Source organism: Hippoglossus hippoglossus, chromosome 14 (genome assembly GCF_009819705.1).
Source record: "Hippoglossus hippoglossus isolate fHipHip1 chromosome 14, fHipHip1.pri, whole genome shotgun sequence".
Taxonomy (NCBI): Eukaryota; Metazoa; Chordata; class Actinopteri; order Pleuronectiformes; family Pleuronectidae; genus Hippoglossus; species Hippoglossus hippoglossus.
In genome coordinates, this window is record NC_047164.1 from 19028120 (window position 1) to 19049095 (window position 20976).

The 20976-nt window shown below is 43.1% G+C and overlaps 1 protein-coding gene across 8 annotated transcripts in view; it reads right to left on the reverse strand.

Annotated features, from left to right (window-relative positions):
• Window positions 1–129: 129 nt before the first annotated feature.
• Window positions 130–20976, reverse strand: part of LOC117774089 (E3 ubiquitin-protein ligase RNF43) — an 87672-nt gene continuing 66825 nt past the window's right edge. For 5 of the 8 annotated variants that reach the window (XM_034606174.1, XM_034606180.1, XM_034606178.1 and 2 more), the window contains 7 exons: window positions 6920–6994; window positions 6642–6776; window positions 6123–6224; window positions 5848–6018; window positions 5096–5219; window positions 3252–4760; window positions 130–2543 (listed from right to left, as the gene is read on the reverse strand). In XM_034606174.1, the coding sequence (XP_034462065.1) occupies window positions 2518–2543; window positions 3252–4760; window positions 5096–5219; window positions 5848–6018; window positions 6123–6224; window positions 6642–6776; window positions 6920–6994 (2142 nt within the window). In that variant the 3' untranslated portion in view covers window positions 130–2517. The remainder of the gene's footprint in view (window positions 2544–3251; window positions 4761–5095; window positions 5220–5847; window positions 6019–6122; window positions 6225–6641; window positions 6777–6919; window positions 6995–20976) is intronic. The other 3 variants (XM_034606176.1, XM_034606179.1, XM_034606177.1) reach the window with 2 other exon arrangements.

The following is a 20976-nucleotide window of genomic DNA, read 5'->3' on the forward strand; positions in this document are numbered from 1 at the left end:
TCTATTAGAAAAGGCAGTTTCAGCTCATTATTCTTGCAAAACATAACAAAACAAAGACATGAACGATGTACAGAGAAAGAATGAAATCACATCAGATATTCTGCAGCATCAGTAGATGCTATTATTACTATGCTGGAGGTTTTGGGATTGTTTTTAAATTAATACTAGTAGATTTGCGTTTTTTTTATTTCTCCCCCCGCCCCAATATAAAATGTTCTATAACCAAAGTGCTGCTTGTGATTCAGTCATTTCCATCTCAGAGACTGTTTGGGCATAACAATAAAACTGGGATACTTTTGCTAGAGGACGCTGAGTTGATTCATTCAGAGTGAGGTATTATTTTTAAGGAAATGGATACGTTAAGTTCTGTATGATTGTCCAAAAAGGATTTCCACTTCGATTTTAGCATGTTCCCTCGTCTCAGTGAAAGTACATTTAATTCTGAGATTTCAGGATGGGAATGAAGCAGGAAAAAAAGGCATATCACAGACATACTGTGTTACAAGGCCACTGTGTTGACGATTTTGCGTCTTTGGTTAGACAGGTAAGAGCTTAGCGTGTTGGGAGTTTCCCGAATCAGGATTACGAACAGTTTTCAAAGAATAAGGCACATGGAAGTCTTTAGTAAGTGCTACTGGTTACATTGCAAAACCCATGCGTTCTCAGTGTGCTGTTTGTGCTGAGCTAAACTCTATCTGCAGTCTGGCTGCAAAGGAAAATCCTTTCACATTTTCACTGAGCCTTTCAGGGAAAGTCCACGATAAAGCTGAGATCCCAGTTACTCTGATCTCAGATTATTTAGTTGAGTACGTGCGTGCATGAAGACGTCTGTGGTGAAGCCAAATGTAAGAGAGCCATGTTTGATGGCATGATGATGGCTGACTTTTATCTACATAATTTAAATGTACAGAGTCGTTTTCTTGGAGCATGAGCAACGTTCTGTATCTGTCAGTCTGCCAGAGGCTAAATGGGAACAGAGGGGCGACTTGGTAAAGATCTAAACATAGATTCTGTCATTTATGGCTTTCTAACATTTTAAAAACTATTTATCAGAATGTAAAACATCTTTACTCAACACTGCATTCGATTTCTGGTAATCTTCCTTTAAGCGCTGAAAGTGACTGGAAATGCACATTTACCTCGACAAAGGATTTTTCACCATTCTGGATATCATTTCTGTGACTAACATGAATTCTTCCCATCTTTCCAGTGTTTGTTCCTGAGACATGTTCTCAGACTCGACTCATTAAAGTTTGAAATCATGGGATAAGCACAGCAAGCTCTCATCAGACTGTTGCTAATGCAGACAGACTCATCTGATGCTCAGGACTGTAAGGACCACTTGGCATGGCTTCACTCCATATAACATTATTATTATATAATCACTATGTGTTTTCTATGGTTGCAATGTAGAACATTTTTCTAGAGCTTTACTTGCTGGAAGACAGCGGGGGGGGGGGGGGGCATTGTGATGAATTGAGCAGCGGACATGATGTTGTCCTTCTGGTGGGGGGGGGGGGGGGGTAACAGCACAGACGTCACACATGTGATGAAACCGACAGAAATTATGCAAATGAGACAATAGCTTGTAAGGACGACAACATAATTCAGTCAAACAGGTTCATTTTGAAAGGTGAAAAAATAATTACAGGCTACAAAAAAATAAAAAATAAATGTTAAAAACAGCTGCCATTATTGAAATAATGAAAACAAGGCCCATGCATGGTTCAGCAACCTCAGTGAATGCTCATTGTTTGAGGGGCTGAGCATCAACCTTTCTCTCCATTTGGACAAGAGGATAACTTTTAGTTGGGTTTACGGGAGCTACATGGTTGTGAGAAAAAAAAAAAAGGAAAAGTCACTACAGCAGTACCTTTAAAGACCCCGTGTGAGGCGTGTTTAGGAATCTGTGCTGAGGTAGGCTGGAGAGAAGAGCTTCTCTCAGCTGAGACTGGACTCAGCGAAGGAAGAAGAGGAAGAAGTGAAAGTTAAGTACCTCAAAGATAAATCAAGTTGTAATAGAGTGAGTGATGCAGAGGTGGAGTCTCACTTCATTAGGGCTCCACACCCAAAGCAAGGATCATTCATTAGATGACATTAAGGAGCATGGAACTTGTGATGTCATGTCAGAAATGACTATTGTTCCTATAACTGATGAAAAGAAACACGGAAAAACAAAGATCAAAAACATTATTTCCCCTTTGTGGTGCATGAGCTGTTTCCCTAGTGACTCCCTCTCTCTACACATTTAAATCATTCACTGTATTCTGATATAAAACATTGTAAGCAAAATCTAATCCCAATAATTTCACTTTTAATGATAACCCAACTAAGTCAGCTAAAAGCACATTTCGGCGTGCGAGCGTTGAATCCTGGCGGGGAAGCATCGGGGCGTCATCTGAAAGAAAAGGCATTGCGGCGGAATCATGTGGAAGACATGAGAGCGATTGGCCAATGAGAGGCTTGTCCATTCTGGCTCCTGTGTAGCAGCGTGATAATGGGGATGCAACAAGTTTGTCAAACACCAGACTCCTCTTCTGATCCTGTGGACACAGACACAACTCAAGTCAGATTCAAAGTATGTCAATAAAAAACTAGTCCACAGGTTTTTGACGAGGTTAAAAAAACGTAAAAAGAAAGAAAAGTGAATTTACTGTTCTCATTGTTATTACAGCTATTCTAATTTACGAAGACTACCCTGCCTGCTACATGAAACACTCCACTCCAGTTTGCTGCTAAGCTCAAATAGCTCACAATTCTCCCTGCAACACACACATTGCATTATGCCAGTGCGCACTCTGCTCACTGTTTTGCTGTCATACTTGCTTACTGCTGCACCTCTCACCTGAAAACTATGCTGCTACTGTTGCTGCTGTTGACATAGCTTTTTAAAAGCCACCACCTCTACCCTACATCCACCCATAGACTCTGAGGCTACACAGTTATTGTTGGCACTCCTCACTCTGTGCTGTGTTAAGCCTGCTGTTTCATTTTAAGGAGCCTAGATACCAAATATCAAAGTTGTACATACCCTACAGCATATAATAATCCAGTTGGCTAATTGAGGTGGGTTTAGCTCAGGAAAAAGGATTTCAGATTTTGATTTGAGCATTTCATGATCTGACAACTTTTTGATGTAGTAAATTCATTTTTCCAAGATCTTACAAGATGTGTTATTAAAGTGTGAATAAAAAATAACTATCATTTGACACCTGGTCATGTTATTAAAGATAAATAAGTGAGACACTCACCCTGATTGTGGTGTAATGTTTGGCAGTATAAACAAATGTCTGTGTTGCAGTCAGCAGCAGGCCCGTGGTGGAGCCTGCAGGGTGGCCTGTCCATAGAAGTCCCAGGCCCCAGTAGCTGAGGCTCTGAGCGAGCCTGCTGCACCCGTTTTTGCCACACGACATGGGCCCCGGCACAGCAAGGCCACTCCTCCATCCCTCCGGAGTCCAGAATGAGGGGCACGGGGAGCAAAGCCGGGTGCAGCTCGGGGGGAGAGCAGCAGAAGCCTGGGCCCTGGCCGTAGTGAATGTGGATGCTACGGTCATCCGGCAGATCCAGGCTCTGGTGGAAGCGAACAGAGGGGCCATCAAGAACACAGCCACCAACTCGCCCAAGAGGAGCGGGGGGGTGTCCATGTCCCTGGTGGCAGCAGTGGGGTTGGAGCTGTAAGGGGATCGGGGACATCAGGACAGGAGGTCCTGAGGGACTGCTGGGGTCATGGTCATGACGCTCTCCCTGTCCTGGGCTGGGCCGATCTGTGGGGTCTGGCTTTGGGCACTGGCAGGGACTGTGCTTAGCAGGGCCCACAGGTGAGTCTTTGTCCAGGACAAGAGCAGCAGGTGCTGCAGCAGCAGCGGCCCCCTGCTCCTCGTCCGAGCCTCTGCTCGGGCCCTGGCTGTGCTCCCCCTCCTCATAGTGGTGGTGTCTGTGGCGGTGGTAGTGGATGTGGCTGAACACAGTCTGTGGCTGTTCTTCAGGGCAGCCCGCTTTGTTCACCACAGAATCCAGAGACCTGGGCCGGGCTTGCGCACCAGCCTCTAGGCTGTTTCTCCGAGGGCCCCGCCCAGGACCTGGCCCAAAATATACAAATGGATCGTAGTCACTACTCAGAGAGCTACGGAAGGTGGACCAGCTGCCATAAACTCCCTGCAGGGACACGTCAGTACAGTTAAGAACTGAGTCGCTGGAGGAGCCATGGCAGGGCCCTGAGCTGGAGTCACTTGCTGGCCCGTCAGCCAAATATCCACTGCGTTCTGTGTGGTAGCTGCCACCTGAGCAGCTGCCCTCATCCTGCCGACTGTGGGCAGGCGCTCCACGGGTCTGTGGCGTGCCAGAGGCAGTGTGATGCAGTCTTGAGCAGGATGCACTGCGCTGGGTCGGACAGGACAAACGATAGTTGTGGCAGGAGCGACGAGGCGTGTAGTGGTGAGTGGACGTCCTGCAGTTACCTCCAATCCTGTGGGGCCTCCCGGGACCCTCTGCAGGAAGGCGGTACCCACAGCCAGGGCCAAGCGGCCTGCTGGTGAGGAAACGCAGAGTTTGCGTGTCCATGGGAGAAGAGCCACTATAGTGGCCCAGAGAGGGATATGGTCCAGAGGGTCCACGAGGATAGTGGGGCCTCATAGAGAAGGGGATAGCATGTTGAGGGAAAGGGTGGTTGTGTGGGCTGCTGTAATGCTGAGGTTGGAGGAAGCCTTGACTTTGCTCTGGACTCTGCTGGAGTCTGCTCCTCTGGGGCTGCCGCTCTGTCCCTGTGGATTACAGCAGCAATTAGAATCGACACAGTACTATACACCTACAACAGTAACCTCTGCTTATAGAGCAATTATCAAGATTAAGTTCACTGAGCTGAATCTCAGTAAAACGTCTGAAACAAACCTAAATTGTCACTTACAAAAGTGTGAACATATTTAAAAAATGTTATTCTACATTTCAACATTTAAGCAAAAGATCTTCTATATTCTGCCTGTTCATATCATTTTGAAATGTGTCATGATTTGTTGATTAATGCAGTTATTGAAAACATATATATCCTTGCAGTCTACAGTTTGATGGGGCTTTTTATTAAAAAAACGAAAAACTTAACTGTAAATATGCTTGTCCTCACCCATGATGTTGTGCATGCAGAGGGGACAGGTGCGGTGCTGCACCAGCCAGGGGTCGACACAGTCTTTATGGAACTCATGAGCGCAGGAGATGATCCTCAGGTGCTGAGAAGAAAAGGAGACAGAAGTAAGATTTAAAAATATGTGACAAAAACAAACTGCACATTTCAATAAGTAAGTAGAATGGCACTCAGATGAACGCATAACTCTGCCAAGGCGCAGCAGTTCCCGTAAAATCCATACCAAATCTGTCATGTTCATTTGGACGTAGTTCTAAAACTACTGAAAAACTGTTGATTCCTCACTGAATCCACATTATCTCAGTTAAACAACGGTGGTAGTTATAGGCTGAAAAAAGCTCACCCTCTTATGATGCCACATTTACATCGAATAGATCCAGATTTTTATTTGGATCGGCACACTCACATTAATCAGTTCCCTAAATATGCCTGATTTTATTTTCATTAAGATCAATGTATCATTCACTAGGATATTGCCAAAAATGTCCTGTCTTTCAATGTTAATGATTAAATAATTTTAAGTTATTCATGCCAACATTTTATCAGTTCTTTCGTGTCCCAATGAACCAAGTTTCGTGGAAATTCATTCAGCAGCTTTTGCGTAATCCTGTAGACAAACAAACAAACCAACAGACTAACAAATGGACAGGGGTGAGGACATAACCTCCCTGGTGGAGGTAACTAACCACAGACATGTTCCTCTCTCCTCTTACCTGCCCGTCCTGGAACTCCTCCAGACAGATAGCACAGACGGGGCTCGAGTTGGAGCTGCTGGCTGAGCCCCAGGCCGCCCGGTGCCGCTGCGAGCCCGAGCAGCCCTGAGAGTTGTAGGTTTTGGTCTCCAGGCGATTGATGGCCCGCATGGTCTGCTGGTGGACAGAGTCCTGCACGCAAGAAGGGGAGACTTAGAAAAAACATTGAAAGACCTCCAACTGAGCTGCGTCTGTAAACTTGATACTTCCACTGATGCTATTATTGTTTCACTCACCCAGGTCCTGTTGGACTTGCACTTGTAACGGAAGGCAAAGATTAAGACGATGGTGAGAATAGCCAAGATGATGGTGAGCAGGATACCCATGTCATAATGGGGCTGACATTGGAAAAAAGATGGAAAAAGAGCAAATATTTATAATAATGTCAAGCCGACAGTTTTCCATATTTAAAATCTAGTTAATTTATTAAGTTAAGAAAATCCTAGATGCTCCTGGGCTCATGGATATAAAAATCAAGTTCTGTCTCTGATCCTCTCCTCTCTGTGCTTGATGGGCCATTTGCATCCTAACTCTCAGTCCACAATAAAGTCTGATGTATTTCACACCAAACCACCATTAAACACAGAGCCTCGAGTGGCCCCTCAGCTAACAGGACGTGAAATTTCCCCCCAGCTTCATTTCTGTTCTGCTACCTCCCAGAGGGGTTTCTTCCTTATTCTTCTCCCAGCCATTTAAAAGGGAAAGTCACAGCTCATGAGAGCTCATGACAGACGAGCGTGTGCGGCGGTGCTTACCCATCGAGACTGTTCCACCTTGATCTCAATGCGAACTTTGGCCTCCTCATTCTTGTTGACCAAACCCATCAGCTCCTCTGCATGCTCGGCCTCCACCAGCACGACTGGTCGCGGAAGGGCGTCTGTTTCTCGCAGCTGTGTGTGTCGTCCCAGCAGGTGTGTAAGCGAGAGGAGAAACAGACATCATAATGAGTGTGGTAGAAAATGGCCATCTTCTCAATGCTAATTAATCTAAAATGTTAATATTATTAAAGGTGTAGCTGTGGCTACACACTCACCTCAGCAGCAGCATTGGCATCATCACTGACGTCAAAGATAACAGCCTGAGCTCCTTTGTCCAGCGCCATGCGAGCCTGAAGGAGACAACACACCAGATGGATTCATTAACTCCTGTGATCTTTGTAATGGACCAAAGTGACAGAAGACATTGCTCCTTGAGGGGTCAGTTGACTATACAGTGGACAGGTGATAAAAACTTGTGTCAGTGTCTTAAAACCATCACTAGGTGGCAGTCATGCCACGAGCCTCTGGCCTTTCAACACAGACCAAAGTGCAGCTCCTCCTGCCGCTTTTCCACCTGACTCTGGAAGCCAGACACCCTGACTAGAAAGAGTGTTTTGAGGAGTAACACAACACTAATCTGCTGCCTCTGTCTAATGCTGGAGAGAGCGGCTAAATGAAACAGTGGAGAATTATCGAGTGAAAAGGAGAAATGCTGAGTGACTGAAAGAGGATGAGGCAATTAAGTCTACCAGGCAAATAAGTGATATTTTGTATTCGAATTAAGATCTGAAAATGTTCATTCATTTAATTGTGTCGTCTTACAGTGTGTCAATTATAATTCAAAGCTGAAAACCTGCTAACCTAGGAAACAGCCGGATAGGGGCATCAAAACACCATCGAATTACCATTTGATTATCAAGTTGTAGTAACTTACATGCAATAGTATGAGCCAACAGTTTCCTATTCCCACAGCCAGCTGATGTGGATCTACATTAATATTCACAATGTTTCTGATAAGTTCAATTCCTGCTCTGCTTGTAGCTCAGGTTTTGTTCTCCTGCATCTCCCAAGGAAAAAGCTTTGATTCTTTAGCTTCTAAATGCTCCACTGTGTTTCATCATCACTTCATCAATATGAGCTACTACTTTTATATACGTGGTCACGTACAGTTTCACTGTTTATTAAAACAAGTTAAGCACAAGTGACAGTAAATAAAAAAAAAACACAGTGTTATATAGTACAAGTAGATTAGAGTAGTCGAGTCAGTGCTTCGGTGGTCAGCTAACATTAGCCAATATTAGCCATCATTAACTACTGGTCACACCAGTCGAAGTTGTAACAGCAAAATGTACTGACTGGATAAGGCTTCATTTTGATTCAATTAGCTTTTTAGGGTTAGGGTTAGCTCTTTCTCAGAGGTTACACTTAAACATCCCATAGATTGAATTGTATTTAACAGGGATTTACATTTATATTTTTCTACTGAAAGCTGCAAATTGCACAAAATGTATAAGTGCTGTAGAAACAGTGCGCCTCAGACAAGTTGATCAGCAGGACAGCCAGTAAGTCAGTGAAACATTTTTGTGTGTCTGCTGGTTAATGGTTTCAGTTTTTTGAGTGTGTATAATAATACATATAAAGATATTTTCAGTTCTAAAGGCTGCGGTCCCTGCATACTTTATGTGTTGTGTGTGTGGGTGTGTGTGCTGCCACTGCTATTTTGTCTATTTTCGCCTGAATGTTGTTTTTGTTGTCAGCAGGCTCTTACAAAAATCCCAGAAATGCTTTCGCCAGCATCACCAGAAGACGAAGAGAAAACAAACAGCAGCCTTTTCATCAGTGTCTAATCATGAGCTTTCAAGCGTCTGGCATCTGCCATCGCTACAGAAGGAGCAGACACACGTTTAAACACCTAATCACCCAGGTCAAACAGAACACTAAACCGTGACTCCTCGCCTAATTCTCCAGGCACCAGGACAGGAAAGTGTGCACCCTCCCACACACAAAAGCAAATCAGGTAAAAGCATCACTCAGCATCCATTAATCAAGTTAATGGGAAAACACTCTATTGTGGAGTGGTGGCACTGATCTAGGATCAGTTTTTAACACTTCAGAAAGAGAAGGTCGACACATGACAAGGAAGAATCTGGCTTTTCCTTTGTATACATAAAATATCTAAAGCGTACCCCTGCTTTATTTATTCCCTCAAAGCAATGTGTACTCTGAATTGCCATGTGTATGTGCACACAATATGGATGTGTGTGTGTTTTTGTGCAGTTGTGAGTATGTAACATTGTCCCACTGAACCTCAGTTGGTATTCAAAGGCCACAGTATCAGTGGTCAGGGAGAGGTCAAATAAGAATTCATCATATCCCCTCTGATCTGGCTTCCAGCTCTCGAGCAGTAGCTTTTTTTCTGCCTTTCATCGGAACAGTAAATGTAGTCCGTGCGTGGGTCTAAATGGGGTGTGGTCACAGAGGAGAGGAAGAAAAAAAGAAGCTGGATCTTTGACATGTGGGATTTTGCTTTACCTGGGGTTCACAAGTTCTCTGTGCAGCGCTGTGCCCAATACGTCCTGTAGTGGTGGTAATAAATGCAACACACACACAAATACACACGTTTGTACTTTTATCTTAGTGAGGACACTCATTGGCATAATTCATTCCATAGCCCCTTACTCTAATCTTAACCATCACAAGTAAAGGCCTCACCCTTACCCTGACCCAAACCTAACCCTAACACTAAAACCAAGTCTTAACCCTCAAACAGCCCTTTGAAGAAGTGAGGACTGGCCAAAATGTCCTCACTTTCCAAAAAATGTAGGGTCTCTGTAGGGTCTATGCTTAAAATGGTTCTCACTAAGATATAAGTACAGTAGCACACACACACACACACACACACACACACACACACACACACACAAAAGAGAGTTCTCAAATAGCCTACTACAGTCCAGTTTAACAACGGCCAGTTCGAAAATATATCATCCTATATGTCTCTACTGGCTGCTGCTGCGGTCTTATTATATCACAGTATTAGCAGTAGCGGCACCAGTGTGGTTGCAGAGACATACGCCTCAACTGAGCCACAGACCTGAAAGAGGCCTGAGAGATCTCATTACATGATTAATGGGTGATATATTTAACTTTTAACACTGCGATGAAAAGTGCAGGTTCGGACGCTAACAAGACTAAGTGTTTCAACATCTCCGCTTTTGTTCTAGATGGAACTGAAACAGACATGACTAGACAATATTTGGCATTTCAGGAAAAACAACTGCGGCGTCGGAAATGACTGTGGTTTGCTGAGCTGAACAGTGCAGACGTCATCACTGGGAAACTAACAAACAATGCACAGGCCACAATGGAGTGTTGCTACTTTTATCGCTGTCGGGCTTTTGAAGGAGGGGAGGACATTCTGCTGAGAGTTCTGTGACACTGAGTGGGGATTATTTCAGTGAGGAGGAGGAGAACCAGGTTCATATAGAGCTGCTGACACAAACATAAACACACCTGAGGGCACAGAGATAGGAAGAGGCACCGTGAGGTCACAAACACATGCATGCGCGAGCGCACGCACGCACTCTCACACACACACAGTTTGACTTTTTTGGTGCTATTACACAGCACACACAAAAAAAACATGTGTTTTACAAAATGAATACTGACTTAGAGACTAATCAGTAACACTTTAAATCACAACCCACAACTTACAGTGTGTTTACCATCAATTTAAAGTATTTTTTGTAATAACTGGTTATAAATACTTAGAGTATAAGTGCTCTATATTTTATACTGTTGCTCAGTAAATCAGAGTGTAGCCTGTAATAATTGATTATTTATGTAGAGATTAAGTTCCCAGATTGTTAAGCCCACATTTCCGAACTTTACGTGTATGTATGTATTCATCTCTTGGACTTATGTATACATATTAGTACATATGGTACTGGTACATAAAGATAAATAGGAAAAAACTATAAGCTGTAGGGTTAGGTCACAATTTAAAGCATTACTCTTTAACTTGTGTGGCACACTGCATACTTAATTCCTGCTATACTAAAACTAAACTAAAGTAAACTCCATCTGCTGATGACGGCCATGAGCATGGATCAAAGCTCTGTTAAAAGTGGTTCTTGTTCTTATGGGGTAAGTTGGTTGAATGTTCCACATTTTCTGCATCACTTCTCACCAATAGTATTTCATGTTTCTACAAATCAAAGCATTTGCTATCAAGAGAGTTGAAATAAAAAAAAAACTCCAGCAGCTGACAGGAAGCAAAGATTCATAAAAACAGACCAATCAAGCATCTGCTCCACCTGCAGTGGGTGGCCTGCTTGGGGCCAGGCAGCCAGCGCTGTTTGTTTACATCGCTGGTGAAGTGCGGTGTGTGTGAGCCAGGCCTGGCATCACAGTGTGTTCCCGACCGAGCAGAAACAAACTACGCTGCTGTGATGACTTTATTTCACATGAGGGAAGGGACAAGCTTTTTTTCCCCATCGCCTGACAAGATCGCTCTGCTGGTTAATGCCACAGTGTTTGTCGTGAGTTTAATGTGGTGCGGATGGCACAGCCGGGCCAGCCGGCGGCTACCTGCCTTCATCTGCAGCCAAGTTCCGACGTAACAGGGAGGAAAAGGACAGGGCAATAATGATAATGTTACACACACATACACGCATTCGGTCTTACCTCGGAGAAACATCTGTTATATTATTCTGTAATTATGATTACAGAACAAAGTGACCCAGTAGCTTCATAACCTTTGACTTTTGACAGTGGGTTTTATGTGAGTCATACAATAAAAGGCCATAAACTGTAGCAGTGACCACAAATCAAGAGCTCAAATATGTATCTGCAAATTGAGCCATTGACATTTTTCATATTTTGAAAAGAATCTGTGAAACATTTCCACCAGAAGATGGAAAAAGAAAGAAAAACAATCTAACAAGAACATGAATGTTACGAGAAATTTATTGAAACTGTTGTTTTAAAGACATTTTTACTCTAAGGACCAAATGATGGCGCTATAACAGATTTTTGGCAATACACCCAGCAAGTTAAGACAATCTCAATCTCAATTTGTGAGCATTGCTGCTTTTATTTTGAAAATCTTTATTGCAGTTAATTACAAAGCACCACACACCAGGACAGAAAACTTTCCTGGGCTCTGAAAACTCCTCCTAACCCTCCTAAAACATGATGATGCTGAACCCTGTTTAACTAGGTCTAACTTTACTTGTGGGGACCCAGTTGGTCTGGTTTCCCAGCGTGACTCTCATTCACCATGACTAAATTATAGCATGGAATAATATGTGTGGGAATAAGGAGTGAGAGTGAAAGAGGTAAAGAAAAAAGAAAAGGACAGGGAGAGGAGGGAGGCGAGCACGCTGTGGTGCTGCTGCAGCATTAAAGCGTCTAATGACAGAGTACAGAGCTCCGGGCCTACAGGTCTGAGGGCGAGACTCTGCTCTGTCATTTCTCCTGAGCGGCCTGGCACACTGGAACCATTACTGAGGCACTGGAACAACACCGCATGGTTAAATGAGGAGCAGCCGGAGGCAGCCGAGGGGGTAACGATGACTGGTGACAATGATTTGGGAGCATATCATATCAGTTAGGAGGCTTGCCCTGCTGGTCAGCTTTAGCTTTTATTTGATGACAGCATGAACATCGCCATCATGTGTCCGTGGTACAAAGTTGACTCACCTCATGTTAACTTCTCAGTGAAGCGACAACCTGCTAATCATTAATCAACACTGAGAGTTTCCTGCCACGTGTTGATGCTTTGAGCTACATGCTATCGTCAGCATGCTAACATGCTCACAAGAGCAATCTAAATATTTTGTCAATTACATTTATAAAAAGTAGTGCAGTGCCTGTTCTAAACCTGCCTGTTTGTTTGACCTGTGTTAATGCCATTAGCTACTTCAGAATTATTCACTGTCCTCCTCAAACAGTTCTAGAATATATTGTCACTTTTTTATTTTGTGTGCTGGACTTTGTAGCTTTTTATAAACAGTCTATGGGACAGAATTAAGTTAGAAAACGTTGTGTTCATCCTACCTGGTTTATCTGCAATGAAGACTTTATAGTCGATGTTTTCATGAAATGAACTGAAAGTTTAACATTAGGAACACATCTCAGAATAACCCTGTACAACGGCACCGGAAACTGTACTGTAGCCTTCAAAATGACCATAACAATAAACCAATGGACTCAATAAAATCTAATCTTCGTTAAGAAAGGATTTATTGCAGGGCTGTTTTATTATTTATTTTCAAAGACCAGTGTATAATAATAAGTTGTGTTTGCACCTCCTTCACCATAAAACGTTGTGCCTAACCTGATGATAAACACACGGTAGATCATTTTCTAACCAATATAACATCAAAAAGGCTTAGAAGTTTACATCCATTCAAATCTAATGATTATTAAAGTATTTGAATTGTCCAAATACTCAGGTTTCAATAATACTGAGGCACAGACCTGTGTGTCAGACTCATGGCAACAAAAGGAAAACCTGCCCTATCAGATTTAATTGAGAATAATTGGACCTGGATAAACTTGAATCAGATCTCAAGTTACAACAGAGAGTCAGTGACCCACGAAGACCTCTGCCTTGCATTTGCACAAGTGAAAAAACAAACATGACTACCCTTATTTAGCTTTTTGTGTAGCCTACAGAAGAAATTCAGGGATTTGAACGCCTTACACACAAACAATGTAAGTGGCCCATCGCTAACATATTTAATCGTATTATATATTAGTAACCAAATCACAAAACTCAAATGGACAATTGAGAACCCAGGAATGATTTAGTTTTTTTGAGTATTAATCCTGTAACCTGATAAAAAATCCTGCTGGTACTACAGTAGGGCTCTTTAATATTAAATAAATACATTTGTGGGGTTAGTGTTGTTCGTGCTTTTTGACATACGTGTACACATCACATGTATGTTGACCAGACCAAAACGCAGGTTCAGCAGCTCAGTGGTTTGTCATCCTTCACCTATATTATTTTGTTTCACTTCTATGTAATTTATTTAAAATTATTTAGAATTGTTTTTGTAAAGAACATAAACAAACAAATATGGGTCAGGAAGAGTTTAAATTCTCTCACTGATATTCATTTAACATTTTACATGAAAAATAACACAGCCTCGCTTTAAATGTTGTGTCCATTTTGTTTAATATTTGGGAACAATTGTGTGTGAATAATTGCTGCATGTGTGTGTATGTGTGTGTTTGTATGTCCGCGCTGCTTGATTGCCGGGTGCTTGCCACTGGCTGTGCGGCAGCTAAGTTGGTTGGAAGGAGGGAAGGGTGTGGCCGGTGCTGGGTATCCATTACTCACAGGGGTACTTTGATGTGGGGCTGCTGGAGGGGTGGGGGGGCAAGAGAGAGAGGGGGGGGGGGCAAACAAGTCAGGGCAGGTGAGCAGATTCTACGCTCTCAGGAAAAGTATTGAGCCTGAGGGGGTGGACCTGAATCACATTCTCCTCCTCCTGCTGTCTCCCATTCATCCTGACACACACACACACAAACACACACGCACACGCACACGCACACTCACTGTTTTGCAGAGGAGAGAGAGACACACATACTGGAAAAAGTTATGAACCTGAGCGGGCTGTCTGGAGGTAAGAGGGGTCATTCAGAGAACTCACAGTATTGAAGCTCACCCCTCCTCTTCCCACTTTCCTTGTCTCTCACCCCCCCCCCCCCCCCCCCCCTGTTAGCAGGCACTGGCTGCCCTGTGACGCATTGGAAATGCAAAACACAGGTCGACAGAGAAGGACCAGTGTCATCTGATACACTGCCGTTTGCTAAACACATCCTGGAAACATCAAAGAGCTGGGCATCAAGTGCCGCACCCTCGGGGGCAGAGGAGACTGATGTGGCCTCCAGCGACGGCCGTGATGATGGAGCTGAGAGGCCCTCAATCACACACACACACACACACACACGCACACACACACACACACACACACACACACACACACACACACACACACACACACACACACACACACACACACACACACACACACACACACACACACACACACACACACACAGCAGCTCACTACCTCCTGGTTGTAGCTTATAATATAATAATGTTGCCATCAATTCACTCATCGAACAATTGTCAAGACAACAAATAAATGTATTTCCCAAAATACCAAACTATTATTTTGAACCCAGCTCGATGAGAGTGGTTTTAGCAAACTAAGTAGTGTGAGCATGCTTAGCTATCCAGGCTAAAAAATATGTTTTACATAAACATATGAATAATGCAGTGTGAAAACAGGGAAGAAATAATGAAAAAAGATAAAAATGGGCATTGATGCTTTGTTAAACATTGTTCAACATTATTCTATACAGAGACTAGAATATGAGAATATTAAGACACAACAAAATATGTTATACAATTGGGCTGAAAATAATTAAATGAAGTATCTGCACCATATTGCACACACTCATAAATATGTTCATCTAAACATACCAGATTTTTCAAGATCCATGAATTATTCACTGAGAAATCACAGAAAATGGTGAATAATGCCCTATCTCACAATGTTAAATAAAGCAACAACAAAAAAATCCTGAATCCGCCCCCTGATCTGGATCTTCACCAAAATTTTATGGATTTTCTCATGACCCATATTGTATCCTTACACCACGTTTCGTGCTAATCTGTCCAGTAGTTTTTGCGTACTCCTGCTAACTACCGTACAAACAAACAAATTCAAATGAAAACAAAACCTCCTCGGCGGAGGTGGTTTCGTGTATAAAATGTAAGCACGAGCCCACACTGACATTTTAAAATGTCTTACTTTGTCCGACCAACTGCACAAAAGCTTATAAAAATACATCTGATAACAAAGTGTGAACTTGTAACATACTGTTTGATTTTGTTATGAAATGGGAGAGAGCTCTGTTTCTGAATGTTTGGCACTGTAAGTTAGGATTTCCCAAAACCACAGACCTGGCTTCTCCAGAAAGAAATGAATTGAAAAACACCAGAGTCAGAGTATAGTTTTTCACATTGTCAGTCCAACGGTGTTTTACCAACACTGACTGCTGCCACACTGACATCACATAACTAAAGCTGCCTACGCATATGAAACTGTTCTAAAATTAATCACAGTGTTGACTATCATGATATACCTTAATTATGGCATCACTTGACTTTAATAAGTATAATTAAGTCAACCACCTGGATGTGATGGCAGCGAGTGAAATGTAAAGACAGGAGTTAAATCCCTGGATGTACAGACTCTTCTGATCTAGTGGGGGAACATAAACATACCGCACCCCACCTCCAACACTTTCTTCTCACTTCTTAAAAAAAAAAAAAAAACTTGGCTATGAAAGGTCCCACATGAGAAACCGTCTGATTTCCACAGAGCAGCAACTATCTCTTTTATTGTTTGTATTGCACCCAATGAAGAGATTCAGGTGGGAATAATCCTCCTTTGAGTGGCGAAGGACGCCCTTTTTATAGCCTCGGTATCAGTGTGATGATACATTCCTATAGTGCTGATGAAAGTAAAACTTAGAGGGAAAAGTGTCCTGTATGAAATCTCTCAGTCTGTGGCTGACAGAGGATTTTCTTTTCCTCTCACCAATGGGCGGCAACGCAGAGTCTCGGGGGAAGCCAATTAGAGGGCCTTTCCCGGCCTTTTAAGAGGCAGATAATGTTCTTGTTTTCATAAAGCATCCTGTTATTTAATCAGGCCTGTAAGTGAGAGCCTGACACCCCTCCTATAGTGTACAGCAGCCTCCCCCCCCCCCCCCCCCTCTCTCCCGCTCTCCCTCTCTCTCTCTCCCGCTCTCCCATCATTCCTGCCCTGAGCCCTCCATCTCATTCAACAGCCCTTGTAAGCCTCCAGGAATTCATTCTTGGAACAGGCCGTGCAGTAAGCCATGTCTTTCTGCAGAGCAAACGCACACTCACATGTACACACACTACTGACGACTAACGCTGCCTGTAGATGAGGGAGATATATATATAAAGACTTTGATTTGAAATTTCAGGCATATCACACGTTTCTACCATTGCACAACTACTGCGAATCAGTGCAAATCACATTTCACATAGACAAGGGAAAGTTGTTTATGAAAATCAGACCTGCCCCATCTTCAATGCTCATAGTCGATATAAACATACAGAGAGAAACAACTGATTTTACTAGTTCACACTTCAAGGCTTCTACATGGCACAGGTGTGTTTTTATCCTCTTAAATTCAAATCATTGACAAAGAAGACGAAAACAGCATGTAAATCATTTACTGGCATTGGTGGAACACGTGTCCACAGCCTTTACTTTTCTACACCACATTGTAGTAGCATAAATAAAGTTGCATTCAATGTAATATTTCAATGTATTACTTTGGAAATAGTATTATAAAAAATATAACTAAAGTGTTATATGTCATGTTAATGTAAAATAAGATTATTATTGATGTATGAAGAGGTGGAGCTTATTAACAGTTTTACATACTGTTGACTGTTAACAATGTATCATTTATAATAAAATGATAAGAGGCTAAAATATAAACATTACAATAATATAATATAATATATATAATATATCTCTAAATGTATAAAAAAACATCAAATATATAGAAATAGAATAGAAAAGAAGTATTCTTGTTGTTATGTTTCCCCACTGTTCATTAAGTATATTCATACATATAACTCTAACATGCTTATGTCACAGGAATATTTAGCATGAAACCATGTTATCATGCTAACACAATAAGCACAAAGGTAGATACGAGTGTCGGGAGTTTTACTGGTTTTTGGTCGTAAGTAAAAAATTTTACCTGACAATGATGCCAGATGAAGGTTTTGGAATCACCAAAGTCACTGAAAATTTATCCTGAGGGGAAAAGGAATGTCTGAGCAAAAGAAATTCATGAAAATCGTTCCACTTGTTGACACTTACCACTCTAAAACACAAATGTGAGCCTCAAGGTGGCGCTAGTGCAACAGTCAGGCGATCACCAAAGGTCAACAGAATTCCCCCCTTCATGAGGAACATGAATGCCTAAACTTCATGATGGTTGTTCAAATATTTCAGTCTGATCAACTGACCAACAACCCTTCAGCTACAGCACAAGTATGTATCCTTCCTTGTGTACTGTGTTTTTGTTGTTTGTTGTACCATGTACTGTTCTGCAGCTGCTGTAGCACTTTGGCCTAAGACAAATTTCCCTATGGGACAATAAATTAAAGGAAAAAAAAAAGAAGAAAAAAGTGTGCCTTGAAAAATAAAGAGTGACATGTTGGTTCATAGGCCTCTGAATGTAAGTTTAGCAGCTTCATCACCATCACCCAACACAAGGATGGCGTTTACTCATTACCAAAACAAGGTTCATGTGTAAGTTGACATGTACACCACAGTCTGACCTTTTGGATTTGAATTGGCATCCAGAACACCATCCTTGTGGGTCAACATAAAAAAATTATAATAATAAAAATAATAAAAACCCGCTTGATAGCTTTAGGGCATTTAATGCTTAAGAATAACTAGTCTCATTGTATCCTGGGTGAATTCCATACTGTAGAGGCACACTGTCTGCCCTGTGAGTCTGTTTTGTCAAACCCCTGTTAAAAGCAAGTGAGGGGGCAGTTGGCACTGTAACCAACCTGAGTCAGAGTTAAACAGGTTCATACTGCAGAGGAAAAACAAGAGCTCACTCCCTCCGCCTGCAGTGTCGGACTCACAAGACCTGTTTGCTGCTTCGCTTTAAACCCCTGGAAATGCAAAGTGCTCTCTCGCTTGCCTGGGGAAGTAGTTATTGGTAACACAAACCTGTCTTCTTTGCACTTTACTTTCAGCAGCAGCGTGCCCTTGCCCAAGCCTGAGGCGAGCCAGAGCTCACAAAAAAGGGAGAGGAAAAGAGACAGATGAAGAAAGAGAAGACAGGGAGAAAGTGAGACAGTGGTGGGTGAAGGGACAGGGGGGAAATGTCTTTTTTTTATGGGAATGTTTCACTTAATCTCATAAAGGCAGCGTGAAAACCTCCATCTGTTTGCCGAGCAGTTCAAAAGAGACTCCACATGCCTCCGCTTGCTGCTATATAAAAACAACATTCTAATGCAGATCTTAAAGAGGGCCAGCGGCTCAGCCTGCACAATGGGCGCTGGGATGTGCCAGACGAAGCCATGGAGGATGGGAGGGTGGAAGGAGAACTCGGTAAACAGAGGGGAGCAGCAGAGAGCGGGGGTCTGGCGGGGATGAAGAAGTGGGGCGAAAGACGTCAGAGGGTTAAATCAACGCAACACATTTTTTCCTGTCAACAGTCCTGTTTCTGACCTGCTAGATATGACCTTGAAGCGGTATAGACAGGACTGGTGCGGATCACCCTCTGGCCTCGCCTGCCACTCCTCCGAATCAACCCATTCACCTCTCCACCTCTCCCGACTCTCTCCTGCCTTCTGTTCCCTTCTCCTCTGCCTCTTCATGTTTCACCATGAGGCTTATACCATTCGCCTTTGTCATTAATGGAGGAATGTCCTGGCGCTGAGCAGGGATCCAAGGGCAGCACCTTCACATTAAGGGTCTGCAACGATAAAACCCTCCCTCTCAATAAAAGCTTCTACAGCAGGTGGAGGCACCATGAATCTCCCGACAGAGGAAATGAAGGAAAATCAGACACATCAGTTTAAATCATATGATGATAAATTATTCCGTCGATGTTATTCAAATACAGGGAACCAACGGTCCTCGAGACGGCAGCGTGATGCCTGTGCAGTCAGGTTTTCCTGCATGCTAGCGCCTCTGCACACCTCCAGGCCTGCTCTCCCCACAACCGGGGCAAGACCAGGCCCGATCCCGTCTGCAAAGCTATTCCGACAAGCCGCCCCTCTGAAAAACTCCAGGGTTCAAACTGCTGCGAGATCAAAGCGGCAATACTGCAGTAATAATACGTTACTACCCTATGAGCGTCTCATTCATCAGGGAGAGGCAGTGATATAGTACAGTTGTAACTGCAGGGCCACTAAGCACTCATCATATGATGCTAAACTTGCTGTGCCCGTGTGGAAAAACATCTTCAGCTCTGTAGGCAGATTGAGGACCAGGGATGGACTCTCACCAGTAACGCTCCCAAAACATTGATCTGATAAGGAAGGACACAAAAGTTGCACTCTCCGGCAGCTGTCCCAACTTTTCACACATCCTCCCTCACCCCAACTCATCATCAAGCTGCGACCACACCATCACCTCCCCCCCACACACGACACTCCTGCAGCCAGCTCGAGGTGTCTCCCAACCCTTTGGGATGATGGCGGTATTTTAATAGCAGCAATCTGGCACCGAACTGCATCATCTGGACTCCATCTCTCCTTATGAGCATGACATGGCATTCTATTTTTAGGTATGCATTCTTCTCAGATCATCTGCGCCGAGCGCCGACAACAGTCTGATGAAACCCTGACCTCCACACGCTCCCTTTGAAGTGACAAGTGAGAGATGTGCCGCCTTAAGAATGCCTAGAGATGCTTTCTCGAATGCCAGGAGCAGCTCTGCGAGACGGCGGCGTGCTCGCCCTGGGGGAGCAGATAAGCAGCCTTGCGTGCGTAGACGCTCACATGGGCCAACGTAAAAATGTTTGTAGGTGTGTGTGCAAAATCACAAACACACAATTGCTTGTGAGAAAAATGATTCTCTCCCTTCTTGAGGCTTCATTAGTGCCAGTCAGACAGCTGAGGTTAAACATAAATTACCCCATTACCACGAACTGTAAAGCATTCAAACCAGTTCAACTTGAGTTTAAACATTTCAAACAATGTAAGCTAACTGAATTTCAGCTGAATAATTCACCATCTCATCTCCTGAAAATGGGCAACTACTGATTTCAGTTAAGTTAATTTGATGTGAAAAGATTAATAAAGTTAAAACAGCTTGACATCAACAACTGTTCAATCACAGTGACAAATATAACTGTTGTATTCCTTTTCCATTTCCTCAGTTGCAAGAGTCAACAAGAGTGTAAAAGGATTGAGAAGGAGTTAACAACTAACCCTCATTACTGTTAGCACTGCTTTTATTATGAAAACCTCCATATCATCAGAGGTAGAGAGGCAAAGGCGCTGTATGACGTGAAAGAGGGAGGTTCATGCAGGTGTATTAAAAACAACGGAAAGTTAGTTGGATTTTTTAAATAACGGATGACTCTTTTCCCATTGCCAAAAGAGAAGTTTACATTTCTGTTTTTTATTCACCCCCAGTGTGTCGTCTTAAACATCAAGAATGCACTGACAACTGAGGCGCTTCTCACCTCGCTGCCTTGTCAAATTAGAGCGTTCACCCAGATGTCA